Source organism: Lithobates pipiens, unplaced genomic scaffold, assembly GCF_037356315.1.
Source record: "Lithobates pipiens isolate NorthernLeopardFrog02 unplaced genomic scaffold, aLitPip1_a1.2 Scaffold_22, whole genome shotgun sequence".
In the NCBI taxonomy this organism is placed as follows: domain Eukaryota; kingdom Metazoa; phylum Chordata; class Amphibia; order Anura; family Ranidae; genus Lithobates; species Lithobates pipiens.
In genome coordinates, this window is record NW_027507784.1 from 8,411,366 (window position 1) to 8,429,601 (window position 18,236).

The 18,236-nt window shown below is 45.6% G+C and overlaps 1 protein-coding gene across 2 annotated transcripts in view; it reads left to right on the forward strand.

Moving 5' to 3' along the window:
- LOC144000353 (uromodulin-like) overlaps window positions 1-18,236 on the forward strand; it is a 206,572-nt gene that overhangs the window by 101,522 nt on the left and 86,814 nt on the right. For both annotated transcript variants that reach the window (XM_077494143.1, XM_077494144.1), the window contains exons 10-11: window positions 10,651-11,472; window positions 11,583-11,714. In XM_077494143.1, coding sequence (XP_077350269.1) covers window positions 10,651-11,472; window positions 11,583-11,714 — 954 coding nt within the window. The remainder of the gene's footprint in view (window positions 1-10,650; window positions 11,473-11,582; window positions 11,715-18,236) is intronic.

Here is an 18,236-nt window from a genome sequence, read left to right on the forward strand (position 1 = left end):
GGCGAGAGGTTCGATGGCAAGGGCGAACAAAAGAGGTGACAGGGGACAACCCTGTCTCGTACCCCTACCTAAAGTGAAGTAGTCTGAGTTGCAACCCGGAAGCCTAATTCGAGTGCGGGGATGGTGGTATAATGCCCGGAACCCATGGACAAAGGCCCCTAAGAAACCAAATTTTGCTAGGATCTGTTCCAAGAAGGGCCATAGGACACTATCAAAGGCCTTGTGAATGTCTAGACTCGGGGGAAGGACCTTGCGGGAGTGTAGGTCAGTGTCTTGGATTATGTTGGCTGCGAGTTTAATGTTGTCAGTGATTTGTCTGGAGGAGATAAATCCTGTCTTGTCAGGGGAAATTAGGGAGGTGATAATGTTTAACCACTTGACCACTGGGCACTTAAACACCCTTAATAACCAGACCAATTTTCAGCTTTTGGTGCTCTCACATTTTGAATGACAATTACTCAGTCATGCAACACTGGACCTATATGAAATTTTTGTCCTTTTTTTCACACAAATTGAGCTTTCTTTTGGTGGTATTTAATCACCGCTGGGTTTTTTATTTTTTGTGCTATAAAAGAAAAAATACAGAAAATTCTGTAAAAAAATGAATTTTTCTTCGTTTCTGTTATAAAATTTAGCAGATTAGTAATTTTTTCTTCATAAATTTTGGCCAAAATTTATACTACTACATATCTTTGGTAAAAATAAGTACAAATTGGTGGATATTTTTTGGTCTTTGTGAAAGTTATAGAGTCCACAAGCTATGGTGCCAATATCTGAAAATTGATCACACCTGAAGTACTGATGGCCTATTTCAATTCTTGAGACCCTAAGGCCGCGTACACACGCGGGGACTGTTCGCTGAAACTTTGTTCGTCAAACAGTTGCCGCAACAGTCCGCTCAAAATTTGCATGAGCGGACTTGCCCACACACGGCACTTTTTGAGCGGACTGTTTCAGCGAACTGTTTGCCAAACAGTTCGCTCAACTTTTGAAATGAACGGACTCGCCCACGTAAGGCGGAGGCAAGTCCGCCCATTTCGAGCGCGTGTACAGGTAGGCGGGGCCCGCGACGGAGACGTCGCTGGACCCGCTGCCTGGAATGGACTTAAAGGGACACCCAACGCCGAAAAAAAACGGCGTGGGGGTTCCCCCAAAGTCCACAACAGACCCTTGTCCGAGCACGCTACCCGGCCGGCCAGGAAAGGGGGGCGAGCGAGCGCGCCCCCCCCCTGAGCCGTACCAGGCCGTGTGCCCTCAACATGGGGGGTGCCTTGGGGAAGGGGGGGCCGCGCAGCCCCCCCACCCCAAAGCACCTTGTCCCCATGTTGATGAGGACAAGGGCCTCTTCCCGACAACCCTGGCCGTTGGTTGTCGGGGTCTGCGGGCGGGGGGCTTATCGGAATCCGGGAGCCCCCTTTAAGAAGGGGGCCCCCGGATACCGGCCCCCCACCCTATGTGAATGAGTATGGGGTACAATGTACCCCTACCCATTCACCTGTGAAAAAAAGTACAAAAAAAAAACACAACACAGGGTTAAAATATTTTATTGCACAGCTCCGGGGGTCTTCCGTCTTCGGGGGTCTTCTCCGGACTCCTCCGCTATCTTCTTGTAGCTCTTTTAGTAGCGGAGGAGTCCGGCTTTCTTCCTCCCCGCCGCCGGCCTCTTCTTCCGACTTCGGGGGTCTTGTCCCCCTCTTCGGTTCTTCTGCCGGGCCACCGCGCCTTCTTCTAGCTCTTTTAGAGGCGGTGGCCCGGTCTTCTGTCGCCGCTGTCGCCGCCTTCCGTTCTTCTTCTTCTTCTTCTCCAGGAGATGTTGACACGACGCTCTCTCCGGCCGGAATGCCAGAGCCGCGCTGTGCTGCCACTTATATAGTGCCAATGGGGCGGTGTCACATGGTATATGTCACATGGGTTGGTCACATGGGTTGATGTCACCTGGTGACCCCGCCCCTTACGATGTCATAGTCCCCATGTGACATCAACCCATGTGACCAACCCATGTGACATATACCATGTGACACCGCCCCATTGGCACTATATAAGTGGCAGCACAGCACGGCTCTGGCATTCCGGCCGGAGAGAGCGTCGTGTCAACATCTCCTGGAGAAGAAGAAGAAGAAGAAGAAGAACGGAAGGCGGCGACAGCGGCGACAGAAGACCGGGCCACCGCCTCTAAAAGAGCTATAAGAAGGCGCGGTGGCCCGGCAGAAGAACCGAAGAGGGGGACAAGACCCCCGAAGTCGGAAGAAGAGGCCGGCGGCGGGAAGGAAGAAAGCCGGACTCCTCCGCTACTAAAAGAGCTACAAGAAGATAGCGGAGGAGTCCGGAGAAGACCCCCGAAGACGGAAGACCCCCGGAGCTGTGCAATAAAATATTTTAACCCTGTGTTGTGTTTTTTTTTGTACTTTTTTTCACAGGTGAATGGGTAGGGGTACATTGTACCCCATACTCATTCACATAGGGTGGGGGCCGGTATCTGGGGGCCCCCTTCTTAAAGGGGGCTCCCGGATTCCGATAAGCCCCCCGCCCGCAGACCCCGACAACCAACGGCCAGGGTTGTCGGGAAGAGGCCCTTGTCCTCATCAACATGGGGACAAGGTGCTTTGTGGTGGGGGGGCCGCGCGGCCCCCCCTTCCCCAAGGCACCCCCCATGTTGAGGGCACGCGGCCTGGTACGGCTCAGGGGGGGCGCGCTCGCTCGCCCCCCCTTTCCTGGCCGGCCGGGTAGCGTGCTCGGACAAGGGTCTGTTGTGGACTTTGGGGGAATCCCCACACCGATTTTTTTCGGCGTTGGGTGTCCCTTTAAGTTCATTCCAGGCGGCGGTGCCCGCGACGTCTCCTTCACGGGCCCCGCCTACCTGTACACGCGCTCGAAATGGGCGGACTTTTCTCTGTGCGGGAAAAGTCTGCTCATTTCAAAAGTTGAGCGAACAAGCCTACACACGCGGCAACTGTTCGCTCAAACAAAGTTTCAGCGGACAGTTTTTCGGAATTTCCGAAAAACCTTGTTCAGGAGACTGTCCGCTGAAACTGTCCGCTGAAGCCCCACACACAAGCGGACTGTCCGCTGAAACACTGTTCAGCGGACAAGGTTGAGCGAACAGTCCCCGCGTGTGTACGCGGCCTGACATGCCAGAAAAGTACAAATACCCCCCAAATGACCCCTTTTTGGAAAGAAGACATTCCAAGGTATTTAGTAAGAGGCATGATGAGTTTTTTGAAGTTATCATTTTTTCCCACAATTCTTTTCAAAATCAAGATTTTTTTTACTTTTTTTTTTTTTACAAAATTGTCATATTACCAGTTTATTTCTCACACACAGCATATGCATACCACAAATTACACCCCAAAACACATTCTGCTATTACTCCCGAGTACGGTGATACCACATGTGTGAGACTTTTATACAGTGTGGCCACATACAGAGGCCCAACACGCAGAGAGCGCCATCAGGCGTTCTGGAGCCCCCAGGACAATTCTGACATTTCTCTCCTGCATGTAAAAATCATCATTTATTTGCTAGAAAATGACATCTAATCCCAAAACATTATATATGTTTTGGTGGTCGTTGTAACTTTTTATCTCGCACGGTATTTGCGCAGCAATTTTTCGAATACTTTTTTTTGGAAAAAAAACAGGTTTGTGCTTAAAAAAAAAAAGAAAAAACAGTAAAGTTAGCCCAATTTTTGCATAATGTGAAAGATGAAGTTACACCGAGTAAATCGATACCTAACATGTCACTCTTTAAAATTTCACAGGCTCGTGGAATGGCGCCAAACATCGCTACTTAAAAATCCCTATAGGCGACGATTTAATTTTTTTTTTTACTGGTTATATGTTTTGAGTTACAGAGGAGGTCTAGGGCTAGAATTATTGCTCTCGCTCTAATGTTCGCAGCGATACCTCACATGTGTGGTTTGAACACCGTTTTCATATGTGGGCGGGACTTACGTATGCATTCGCTTCTGCATGCGAGCACATGGGGACAGGGGCGCTTTAAAAAAAAAAATAAAAAATGTTATTGTTCATTTTACTTTATTTATTTTAGTTTGACATTTTTTTCAAAAAATACATTTTTTGATCACTTTTATTCCTATTACAAGGAATGTAAACATCCCTTGTAATAGGAATATGGCATGACAGGTCCTCTTTACAGTGAGATATGGGGTCAATAAGACCCCACATCTCATCTCTAAGCTGGGAAGCCTGAAAAAAAAAAGATTCTGGATTTGATCATATTGGCGAGTCGGTAGAAGCACCGGAGGGCGGCGGGAGGGGGGGGGGGTGTCTATGGCTGGGTATTGCAGGGTATCACCGACTATGGCTGGGTATGGCTGGGTATCTCAGAGTATGGCTGGGTATCTCAGAGTATTGCATTGCAGAGCATTGCAGGATATTGGAGGGTGTTGCAGAGCATTGCAGAGTGTTGCACGGTATTGGCGGGTGTTGCAGAGCATTGCAGAGTGTTGCACGGTATTGGCGGGTGTTGCAGAGCATTGCAGAGTGTTGCAGGGTATTGGTGGGTGTTGCAGAGCATTGCAGAGTGTTGCAGGGTATTGGTGGGTGTTGCAGAGCATTGCAGAGTGTTGCAGAGCATTGCAGAGTGTTGCAGGGTATTGCAGAGTGTTGCAGAGTATTGCAGAGTATTGCAGAGCATTGCAGGGCATTGCAGAGTATTGCAGGGTATTGCAGAGTAATGCAGAGTATTGCAGGGTATTTCAGAGTAATGCAGGGTATTGCAGAGTGTTGCAGGGTATTGCAGAGTATTGCAGAGTATTGCAGAGTATTGCAAAGTATTGCAGGGTATTGCAGATTAATGCAGAGTAATGGCAGGGTATTGCAGAGTATTGGCAGGGAATTGAGGGGTTAATTTTCGGTGAGCAGCGATGTGGGCACTGCAGATGCAGCCCACATCGCTGCTGACACCGATCTCTTCCCCCTCCGCTGTTCCGATCGGTACAGAGAGGGGGAGGGAGGAACCGGCGTCATAACATGATGCCGGTTTGTTTACAAGCGATCACTCCGTCATTTGATGGAGCAATCACGTGGTAAACGGGCGCTATGAGCGGCCGTTTACCGTGAGCACGGATGCTCTCGAGTGCGCGCCCCAGGGGGCGCGCGAGAGCGGAATTCTGGGAGGACGTCATATGACGGCCTCCCAGAGTTAAGAAACCGCCCTGTAGCCGTCATTCGGCTATAGGGCGGTTATTAAGTGGTTAAATAAAAATTTCTTGCGCTAAAAGCATAAAAAAAAGACTATATAAAACAAAAAATAGCAGCTAACACAAATATTGCTGGAAACAATATAAACACAAATGTAAATTATGATATAGTGCTCTTAATAAAAAAAATAGAAACGGAAAAAAATATTTCTAGAGTTCGATTTGATAATTCACGATTTCCAATGGGATATCCTCAAACAAAGTGATCAGACTCAAACGTAGAGAAGTGAAGGCATATATTCCATTTCATATGTAAAAGTGGGAGGAACCGTCACCAACACCCAAATTCACTGACTCTTACCAACAGTTTGTAAATATAAACGCATGTAATGGATCAAAGGAAATCTTCTATGCCGGCTTCCCTTCATCTACAAGAATGTAATCCTCTCAGAGAGAAATCATCCAAGAACTCTTATTCCTGTTTAGTTAATACTTCACTTCCCAGGTATTCCTCTGGTTGTCAAGCTTCAGACAAATAATTCTCCCAATAACCATAAAAAATATAAGAAGAGTGGCCTCATTGCGCAGATTTAATGATAGGTCAATAACCTTTTATTAAATTAAATAATGTTCAACTCACATTTATGATGAGATAAAAAGGCATAAAGTAGCATTCAGCAGCAAGATAAAATGAAGACCACTCCCGTACTCCTTCTAGTGTCACAAGTCACAAATACGCCCGACGTTTCGCCACCAACGTGCGTCCTCAGGGGCATGACCGTGACAATAGAGATAGAGCTATAAATACAGGTTTTACCAATCAATCAATTAGCAGATTACCTTAGTGCAGGTGTCATTATGTGGTTAAAATGAGCAGCCTAATTCAAATGTTCACATTCCCGCCATATTGTAATTACATTCCACCTCAAACAAACATAAAGAAGGTTCATAGGAACCACTTCCAGTTCGCCGTGCGCCTCAAAACACCGGAACTTCCGGTTTCGAGATGCGCTCCAGCGGCCGGAAGTGGATAGACTCTCCGCAAACCATGCCCATTTAAAAGTGCTAATTAGCCATTGCGCTCCGGAATTCCACTATATAGAAAGCGAGGACCTGCCCAGCGAACTTCAAAGGGAACCGAGCTGACACTGAGCAACCCACACGGCTGCCTGGTAACTCCGGAAGTGATGTGTCTCACAGCACAACACTTCCGGTGTAAATCTGCGCTCCAGCTTCCGGAACCACCATGCAAATCAGGTGTTTCCTGTTGGTCATAGAGAGACCAACAACACAGGGATAGACCTCCCACCATAGACTACAATAATAGAGGCCACAGCGTCATAGAAAGACCAACAGCACTGGGATAAACCTCCCACCATAGACTGCAATAATGAACGCCACAGCGTCAATGCACATATTGGCAACCTAAAAGACTTTCTCACCCAAACAAAATTTACAGATAAGACTAGAAAAGCGGAGATATATATTGAGAATGGAAATTCATCATTCATAAAAATATAAATAATCACCAAAAAAAACTTTAACGAAGGTAGAGCATATAAAGTTTACTTTATGGCACTTTAATCAAAAACCGCCAAAAGAAACGAGTTGCTAATAATCATAATGAATGAACGAGCAACAATTAGAGCCATAATTATAGAAAAAGAACAGCAGAAAATAATTTTCTTATAAAACAAAAAGAAACATTTAAAAAAAAAAAATATTTTATTGTTTAAAATATACAAGGAATTATTCTCCCTATATATATTTTTTAATAATAATGTATAGGTGATAATGTTTGACAGTTGGTCCGCTAAAAAGCGCCCGAAGATCTTCAAGTCTGTATTAATGACAGAGATTGGTCTGTAGTTCTGGGGGAGGAAGTGGTCTTTATTAGGTTTCGGAATCAAGGACATGTTTGCCAAAAGCATGTCATCTGGGAATGTATTTCTTTTGAGGACATAGTTGAATAGTGATTGTAAGTGTGGGATCAGGGTGCCCAAGAATTTTTTATAATAAGGAGCAGAATAACCATCCGGCCCAGGGGTCTTGGAGGGTTTAAGGGACTTGACAACTTTAATTATCTCAAGTTCCGAGCATGGGGCATTCAGTTTCTGGATTTGTTCTAACGTGAAAGTGGGAAGGGGTAGATCACTCAGCCAGGTGCCAAGGGCTGGGTCCGGGGGGGGGGGGTCGGGGGGGGAGTAAATCCGAATAGAATTTAGTGACGTTTTTAAGGATTTCCGGGGGGTGAGAGACTACGTTTCCATCACCATTCCTACGTTTATATGAATGAGAGGGTTGGAGGGAATGGTTGAGATTTCTCGCGAACATCGCTGAGGCAGAGTTGCTGTGGAGGAGGAACTTGGCCTTAGACCACCGCAATGCCTTCTCTGTCCGGTCTGATAGGATCTTGTCAAGGTCAAGCCTAAGGGTATTGATTTGTTTGAGTATGTCTGGGGAGTGGGTCTGAGAGTGGAGATGATATAGCTTGTCAAGGTTAATAGTAAGTCTGGTTATGTCTATTAGTTGTTGTTTCTTTCTTTCTGCAGCTAGTTGAATAAGGTGCCCTCGCACCACCACTTTATGAGCTGCCCAAAGTGTGGCTGGGGAGATATCATCTGTTTTATTGATAGTAAAATATTCTTCTATGTGTTTAGTGATAAGGGGGAGTACCACTGGGTCTGATAGGAGAGCCTCGTTTAGTCTCCAACCGGCCACTGAGGGCTTTAAGCCAATATGGGAGACGTCTGGGGAGACCATCTGATGGTCAGACCAGGGACAGGAATGAATGGCAGCGGAGGTGGAGTTGGCTAAGAGAATAGGGGAGCAAAATAGGTAATCCAGTCTAGAGTAACTGTCGTGGGGGTGGGAATAAAATGTATATTCCCTTGCCCTAGTGTTATGGGCCCTCCATGTGTCCACCAAAGTGTGCTGATGTAGGCTGGATTTTAGAGATTTGGGGAAGGCATTAGTGGTCGCACCCAGCTTACTCCTTTCCAGGGACGAGTGTGCCACTAAATTGAAGTCTCCAGCAAGGATAACATGAGGAGAGCTGTATTTGTCTAAGGTTTGAAAGAAGGTTCTGAAATAGGATGCCTGAGAATCATTGGGGGCATAGACATTAGCAAAAGTAATTAGTTTACCTTGTAGAGAACCTTGGAGAATGATAAACCTACTAGCTGGGTCTTTGTAGATATTCTGGATATCAAGAGATAGACGGTTTTTCACAAAAATCGCCACTCCCCGAGACTTGGACCCAAAAGTAGTAAAGTGCCCAGAGCCAAAGGCCCTATCAAAGTAATTAGGGTGATTTTTTTCAGAGAAATGGGTCTCTTGTAAAAAAATGATATCCGCCCGCAGGCGCTTGTAGTTTAGTTGAGGGAAGGGATAAGGGCAAACCAGGTCAGGGGGGTGGTCTCGGGAAGTGCGTCCCCTGAATTCCCGACCCCGATGGGGTGTGGAAGTCAGGGTAAACCCGAGGGGGAGCGGGCCCCAACGTACCAAACGAAACAACGTATACTTTGTACACAACCTCATCACATGAAGCACTTTAAGAGTGATCAGACAGTTTAAAATAAACCCATAGCACTGAAAAAGAGACTTAAAAGGAACAAACATGTAACAAAAATCAAACATTGGGGTCGGAAGGGGAAAGACCCTCTTGACTAAGAGTAACCTGAGATCCAACAGGGGTAACACCACCTGATTAGATGGACACAAATGTCCGACGCTCTTGAGTACCCATTACCGGTAGAGAGAGGAGGCCACGAATAAGAGTATAAAACAAAGTTGAAAAAAACAACAAAAAATAGAAAAATAGAAGTCTCTTTTGGTGCTCCCAAGACCAGGGCTCTCCTTGCCTCTCACCGTCTGCTGGGGTGACTTTCAGTAAGAGCAGGGGGACAACCAAACGGGGAGCTACTGTGCTACAGCACAGCGGGGAACTGTAAGGTGTTTAACTGGTGCTTTAAGGCGAGATGACAGTCTTAGGGGCAGGGGGGCCAGGCTACTGCGGGGGTCCGACTCACAAGGGGGCCCCCAAACTTGCCTAGGAGAGGCCTCGGTCTTCAGGTAGTAGTCCAGGGCCTGCAGCGAACACGCTTCTGGCAGGATCAAAATAGGGGAAGTCAAGCAGGGGATTCTGGCCTCCTGAAGTGGCATGGTGATCTCCTTTAATTTGCGTCTTTTATCCAGGGTGGCCGGGAAGATATCCGGGGAGATATCCGGGTAGATCTGGATTCTCACTCCATCCAGTGTGATGTTGTGTGTGTTGCGGGAGGCCCTAAGAATTTCCTCCTTCATCAGGTAGTCTTTAAGGCATAGGATAATGTCCCTGGGAGGTTTGTCTTCAGGGGGCTTGGGGCAAAGGGTCCTATGGAGCCTATCACGGGCAAACGCAGCCTCCGGGGTTGCTGGTAGCAGGGACTGGAACAACTTGTAGATGGCTGGGGTTAAATCAGTAACCACCTCGGGGACCCCTCTGATGCGCAGATTGTTCCATCTGTTTCTGTTGTCCAAGTCCTCCAAATGGTCTTTGAGCTGGGATACAGAGTCTGTAAGTGCCTCATGGTCCCTATGGAGATCTGTGTATGCGAGCTGCAGCTCATCATGCTTAGTCTCAAGTAAGTCCATTCTGCCTCCTAAAACAGCTATGTCCTGTTGCAGAGTGCCGGTAGATTTGTGAAGTTCTGTCTGAAGCTTCTCTGCAATCTTAACATACATAGCAGTGAGGCTGTCATCTAAGTCTGCCTTAGTAAGCTGCAGGGGGTACTCACTTTCACCAGATGAATAGGCAGGAGAGGCCGCTGGATTGCCTGCACGAGCTGGAGTGTGCTGGGGGCCATCTTGGGATTACCCCGCCATCTTGTGGGCCCTGAGAAGGTAGTTCGTGAGAGACCTTTGCGCTGGCTTCCCACGACGGGACTTGGCAGACGGCATGCACAGGACTTTCCCCCGAGGGGTGCTGGCACTTTTTGGGCTGGTTGGAGGTGTGTAACGGATCGTGTCCCCACTGTGACGGAGCTCCGTTCAGGTGCCACTGGTCTGATTCACGCCGGCGCATTGTGCCCCCGATTTTGTGCATTTAAAAGGTGTACTGTATGCATTTTTTGCACTTGCCCATCATATACTGGTATTTTGTGTTCTTTAGATGTATATATTACAGTTTTGTTATCTTCGTGTTAAACCCTAGAGGGTTTCAACACAAGATCTGTGATCAGTGACTTCTGTGAAACCTTCTTTAGCACCTCACAGGGGAGATAGGACAGAGGGGGGTCAGGTAGATTGGCAAGAGGCAGTGGGGGGGTACACGCAATGTAATATGTATAAGGGGCCAGTATTTCCCTTTGTATCCAACCATAAAAGTCTTCAATGGCACCCAACCTGAAAAAAAAGTTTGTCCAGACATTAGTTCAACTTATATTTCTGCTTCATAGAGACCCTTCTTAAGAAAAAAATGTCTTCTTTTTTTTTTTTTTTCTTTTCAGGGAATTGTTCAGATTCTGACTGCCACCCAAATGCCACTTGTTCGGAGTTTGGAGGATACGGGGAGTGCACGTGTAAAGAGGGATTTACTGGAGATGGAAAATCTTGTAATGATATAGATGAATGTCAGGACTATAACACAAACAATTGTATATATTGGTATAATAAATGTGTGAACACGATCGGATCTTACACCTGTGATTGTTCCACAGGATTGAAATATGATGCAGAATTTGGCTGTGTTGATATTGATGAGTGTGCGGACAGCTCTCTGAATGACTGCGATCCAGTAGCTAAATGTACAAATTATGAACATCAATATGGCTGCACTTGTCCCAATGGATATTACGGAGATGGAAGACACTGTGAGGTCAATGAATGCCAACAAGGAACGCCGTGTGGCTCTGGTGCAGAATGCTTTAAGGACAGAATTGGGTCATATTCCTGTATTGACCCTTGCTCCAGCCACACTGTACTTAATGACCCCTGGCGCAGTACTTTTAATACATATGCTTATGATATGTACGGGTATTCTAAACATTCTGACTATGCTCTATCTGGCTGGTATCGGTTTGAAGGAGAATATGACCAACAGATCCCCGAGTACTGCGTACCACGATACAGCTGTGGGGCTGATACCCCCATTTGGATGAACGGCTCCCACCCTACAGTCAATGACGGCATTGTGAATCGCACAGCTTGTCCCAACTGGAATGACGGATGTTGTACACAACCTTATAATATATCTGTGAAAATGTGTCCGGGAGGATATTATGTATATAATCTACAGAGTACACCAATCTGGAACTCTGCCTATTGTACAGGTAAGTATTTACACAAAACATAATTCAGTATGTTGTCTTCATCAAACATTATAGATCCATGGTTTCACCTTTTAGTTTATAAAACATTTTTTGTGCTCCTTCTCTTCCAGAATCTAATTCTAGCTGTTTGGGGGTCAGCTGTGCTCAGGGTGAGGAATGTAGAATTTTGGACTCTGTTCCTGGCTGTTACTGCAAAAATTCCTCATATACTACCGACGGGATGCAACCGGAAAGTCTATTAGGTAGGTTATAAAATTATGAGGTTTTTCCATCCAAGGGGAACATGAAAGGAGCTCTCTTAACTTTTCTGAGGGGCCTTTCACTATGAAATTTGGCTAATGAATCATATGGAGCTCCGTACCCTTGTGCTAATCGATGGAAATCATCTGACATGCCAAAGTCACAAACACACTAATTGTGAGTGGGGAATACTAATGCGCAAATCGATATATAATCTGAGGTGAGTAGCTGCCAACATAAAAGGTGTTCTCACACTAAAGATATATGGCAATGGACGGGGGGGACCCATGGCATTTTTTTCAATGAGTTTTATCTATATTGCCGGGATCCGACAATTCATTATAGACGCAATCAATTTTAAATGACAATTTTTCCTTTCTAAATGTCATTTTGCTGTGGTATTGCTCTAAACACGGGACAAATGCTCAACTTTACAGGCATACTATAGACACCCCCCAGGCATGATATTTAAAGGAATATTACATTTTTATTGTTACACTTTAAGTATTATTAAAATCACTGCTCCCTCCAAAGGAGTGTCCTTTCTTTATTCCCAAATTATCAAGGATAAGGAGGGTCGCTAAATCCTGGTCAAATGACATAATGACGGCTGTCTATTCACATTAATTTCATTTTATGCCCCGAATAAGGGTCAAGCAAAATTTTTTTCAGAGATGCTGACGACCATTTCTCCCCACTTTGAGGATCGACTGGTAATGGGTGGCGACTCCAATATTGCGTTTGATCAGCTACTAGACAAAATGGTCACCGGGGCACCTCAGGTAAAAAGGCCCCCTAAACAAAGCCTATGCATAGCCTAACTTTTTCACTTATTGGGTCTGGTGAACATTTGGAGGGAGATGAATTCTTCTGTAGGGACTTCACACATTATTCGGCACCTCATAAAACATAAGCAAGAATTGACCATGTGTTTCTCCCCTCCCTAGACATCAGTACAGCATTGCAGGCCTCTATCCAAGACATGGCATGGTCAGATCATTCCCTTCTTCGGGTCTGCAGCTATGGAAACTCAACGAATCCCTTCTGAGCGACCCGATTAGATGCACCATATTAGGAATTGCAGGAATTCTTCATGCTGCTCACATAAGGCAGTGATACGCTTATTCAATTAACTTCTCCATTAAAACGGGAGTGCCAGGTAGACAGACAAGCTCGAAAAGGATTTTACTTGGCAAAATTCACAAACGTAACCCCACTCCCACTACTTTGGTTAACCTTGACACAGCTAGGTTAGCTCTGAACTTAGCCCTCACCTTGTCACCTTCCTGACGGGGATCCCCCTTCTCACTCTGGCAGATAATCATCGCTCCCTTCCTGAATCCCCTATCCTGGAATCCAAGCTTTTGGAGGTTATGAGAGAGCTGTGGACCAGGTCTGCCCTGGGACCTGACGGGTTTTCTAATTGTTATTATAAGTCTTTCGCAAACATTCTTTCACCTTATATGGTCCAGCATTTTAACGTCCTGAGGATTAACAAACCATTGGACCCTACAGCTAACCTGGCATTTATCTTGGTTATACCAAAACTGGGCTTGGGTTTGGTAAACAATGACTTAAAAATTCTAGCAAAAAACTTTTATCCAATCGCTTAGCCTCTTTCATAGGTAAATATATACATAAAGACCAGGTGGGCTTTATGCCGGGCAGGCGGGGTCTGGACCAGATAGGGAGAGCAATTGATGTTATCTCCCCTATGAAGTCAGGTTGGGATGGGGGCTCTCCATTAGAGGGCTACTTACTGTCGATAGACCTTCAGAAGGCTTTTGACACAGTTTATTGGTCCTTCCTATTTTCTACCTTGAACAGATGGTGTTTCGGCCCTAATGTCACCAGAGTGTTAGAAGCCTTCTACTCTTGCCCATCTGCTCGGGTCAGAATGGAGGACATTTATTTAGAATCTTTTCCCATGGCTAGAGGAATTGGGCAAGGGTGTCCACTGTCCAATTTTTGCTATAGCCATTGAGACATTGACCATTGCTGTTAGGAACCATCCTTATATCCATGGCATCAGATGTGGCTCGTCTACCCATAAGTGTTGCCTTTTTGCAGATGATATCCTATTATTTGTCAATCCCCACCCATCTTAATGCCAAATATTCTCAAATTGCTAAACGATTTTGGTAATGTCTCAGGCCTCAGAGTTAACATGTCTAAATCACAGGTCCTAAATATTTCAACCCCCCCATGCCCTAGCGCCTGAAGGACCACTTTTCTTTCACATGGAATTATAAAACTATCCCTTATTTGGGAATTACCTTGGCTGCATCGATAGATCAGATGTATGGTATTAACTACACCCCTCTATATAAGAAATTATCTACTGACCTATCACGTTAGTCATCTCTAGGGCTCTCTTGGCTAGGCAGAGTTCACGCTGTCAAAATGACATTTCTATCCAGAATCCTTTACTTGTCCTGCTCCCTTCCCATCCCAATAGTCAACGCCCATCTAGCTAGATTACAATCAGCTATAGTTCAATTTGTTTGGAGGAAGAAAGGACAGCGTTTCTTCAAACATATAAAACAAAATGCCTGATTATAAATCAAACACTAACAGCCCTAAATGAATATTAATAACATCAATGCTCTTTTACATTGTCAGGTCACCTTGAGGCCAGGTGACAGATGCACTCCGAAGGGATCAGGAGTGCACCGCAAGGTTGTGGACCCTACGGCTGACTGCTGCGGAGGGGAGACAGATCCCACCAAGGTTAGAGCGTAAGATTCCCTGGGGCGCCGAGTCTAAGAGCCAGCAGGTGTTCACCAGAGCCTCTAGTGGTGAGGATGGACTTGGCTGCAACTGGCTCCAGGTCGCGACCTCCAGGGTCCCCCAGCTGGCACCCACAGTAGGCAACAGGAGGACAGGAATAGTGAGGGATAAAGCCAAGGTCGGGGCCACAAGCAGACAGGAATAGTCAGGGACACGCCAATAGGTCAGGATCACAGGCAAACAGGGATAGTCAAGGACACGCCAAAGTCGGTAACGGAACAACAAAAGAGCACACGACAGGTAACAGGAAGCTAACACACAAAGGAATACACGATGGTTTATCAGCAGGGTTTGCCTGCAGTGCGCAGGTTAATATAGAGTTCTCTGATAGGAGCTAGGGTGGAGCCATGCCAGAGGATGGATTACAAAAGCAGTCAGGTGAGGGTCGGCTGGTCTCTAGAGATGAACACATGGAAACAGGTAAGCAGACAAACTCTATTGCATAACCATGACATACATATCATATAGGCGACTTTCTCTCCTATAACAATCTTAAAAAAACATATAAAATATAATAGTAATGCTTGAAATAACTATATGATAAACCAATTAGTACACACCACCAAACCTGCATCAAATCTAATAGACAGTTTTCAATCTAAACACATATATGTCTCTGTTTTAATATCCGTCACCTTGCTAATGTGATAAATAATTCATTAATAAATCACATATCACTGTCCGCATTAGCAGAGGGAGAATAGGGAAAGGTAGTCAGCATTGTCCAGTTCACCAATACTTGTAAAGGGTTACAATTCTGATCTTCTACCCCTTCACCGTTTCCACCATGTGCACTCCCCAATGGATGGCTGCTTACCAAAGGTAGTTTGCAATCAGGCTTTAACCACTTGCTTACTGGGCACTTAAACCCCCCTCCTGCCCAGACCAATTTTCAGCTTTCAGCGCTGATGCACTTTGAATGACAATTGCGCGGTCATACAACACTGTACCCAAATGACATTTTTATCATTTTTTCCCACAAATAGAGCTTTCTTTTGGTGGTATTTAATTACAGCTGGGAGTTTTATTTTTTGCTAAACAAACAAAAAAAGATGCAAAAAAAAAATCACGTTTAATAGTTTGTTATAAAATTTTGCAAACAGGTATTTTTTCTCCTTCATTGAAATGCGCTGATGAGGCGGCACTGGTGGGCACTGATAGGCTGCACTGGTGGGCACTGATAGGCACGGTTAAGGTGGCACCGATAGGCACAGATAAAGCGGTACTGATAGGCACAGATAAGGCGGCACTGATGGGCAAAGATGGGCACATATAAGATGGCATGGATGGGTGGCACGGATGGGTGGCACGGATGGGCACGGATAGGTACCACTGATAGATGGGACTGATAGGCACTGATAGGTGGCACTGATAGGCGGCACTGCTGGGCACTGAAGGGCGGCACTGATGGGCACTGATGGGCACTGGTAGATGACACTGATGGGCACGGATATGTGGCATATGAGGTATATGAGGTGCAGCACTGTTGTTAAGGCAGATTGTGGGCACTGATAGGTAGCACTGTGGGCACTGATGGGTGGCACTATGAGCACTGATGGGTGGCACTATGGGCACTGGTGGGTGGCACTATGGGCACTAAGGGGTGGTACTGATGGGTGGCACTTTTACTTTATGTATGTTGCACTGGCAGGGGGCAGGTGGGCACTGATGACTTGGCCGTGATCGGGACTGAAGTCCCTCTCACGGCCGCCGGTGATTGGCTTTTTTCTTTTCTCATTGCGCTGTCAGCGCGAGGAGGAAAATAGCTGATTACTGGCTCTGTTGTGATCACATGATCAGCTGTCATTGGTTGACAGCTGATCACGTGGTAAAGGGTCGGGATCAACCCCTTGCTCCGATCCGTGATCAGGCGAGTCTCATAGACTCGCTGATCACAGAGTGCGCCGCGCGCGCCCCTCCGGGGGCGCGCAGGCCGCTCGTGCACGGGACGACGTCAATAGAAGTCATCCCGGCAAAGCAAGTCCGCGCTGTAGCCGTTGTAGCGCTGTAGCCGTCATTCGGCTATAGCACGGATCTCTAGTGGTTAATAAGGATAACACTTGCACTGCTCAGTTCGCTCAGACCTCTCACTCCTCCAAATTTGGTCAGGTGTGCATCAATGGGCAATAGCATGTAAGGATACACATAAAGGCTAGCATAGTGTTATACCCTTTATTGAAAGATTTAATCCCCCTCATACAAATTGCGCTTACATCATAAACATTAAAATCCGCATATCAGCGTATATTCTACTGTCTCTTCTGTATGCTTCAGAAAGTGTGGGCATATGAGCTCCTTGTTACATATCTTCTGGCAGTGCCCTAGATTCAGAGGGTTCTGGAACTCAATCTTCCACTTAATCCACAGGCTCACTGGACTTTCGGTGCCCCATGATCCCAGGACAGCTCTTCTCAACCAACAAATACCCAACACCCCTATATTTACTCAAAATTCAATTAGGTTTATTATGCTATGTGCTAAAATTATGATTGCTCAGGCCTGAAAGAGCCCTTCTGTCTCATTTACTGACCTCGGAACCCTGGGCCACATATATGAATGTTACCCTTTAAATCCTGTATTTGCCCTTTTTCTGCTTGTAATGGGCACTGAGTTTGGTCCTTCAGCACAGGTATGCATCTACCTTTCTATCAGTAGTACCTCCTACTATCTTCCCCGCTTATCTGTATTCTCAGGTCTTCTCTTCCCTTTTCTGTCCTCTCTTTCTCTTTCTCAGATCCTCTCTCCCCAGAACCCCTACCTTACACGATTATTCTGGAGCCTTTGGCTCATTCTTCGGATACTCTGGTTAATTTGTAGGTGTCATTAATGGCGGGATAGTGTGACCTTATTGGGCTACTCAACTCTAACTTGGGTTAGATCTCCTGCAGTTACAGTATGGGGATTAAACTATTTAGCCATACAGGGCAGTATTATCTCAATATCTATAGATATATACCCTTAAGAATTAGCTTAACCACTTCGCGCCCAGGCCAATTCTGACATTTCTCTCCTACATGTAAAATTCATAATTTTTTTTGCTAGAAAATTACATAGAACCCCCAAACAGTATAAATACTTTTTTTAGCAAAGACCCCAGAGAATACAATGGCGGTCGCAGCAATTTTTCACACTTTAAAAAAAAAAAAAAACAGTAAAGTTAGCCCAATTTTTTTGCATAATGTGAAAGAGGAAGATACGCCGAGTAAATAGATACCCAACATGTCACGCTTCAAAATTGCACGCGCTCGTGGAATGGCGCCAAACATTGGTATTTAAAAATCCCCATAGGCGACGCTTTACATTTTTTTACTGGGTACATGTTTTGGGTTACAGAGGAGGTCTAGAGCTAGAATTATTGCTCTCGCTCTAACGTTTGCGGCGATACCTCACATGTGTGGTTTGAACACCGTTTTCATATGTGGGCGGGACTTACGTATGCGCTCGCTTCTGCGTACGAGCTCACGGGGACAGGGGCGCTTTCATTTTTTTTTTTTATTGTTAATTTTATTTTTATTTTTTTTGTTTGACACTTTAAAAAACATAAAAAAAAAAAAAAAGATGATTACTTTTATTCCTATTACAAGGAATGTAAACATCCCTTGTAATAGGAATATGACATGATCGGACCTATTTACAGTGAGATATGGGGTCAATAATACCCCACATCTCACCTCTAGGCTGGGAAGCCTATAATAAAAAAAAAAAAAATAATAATCCTGGCTTCCCTGCCAAAT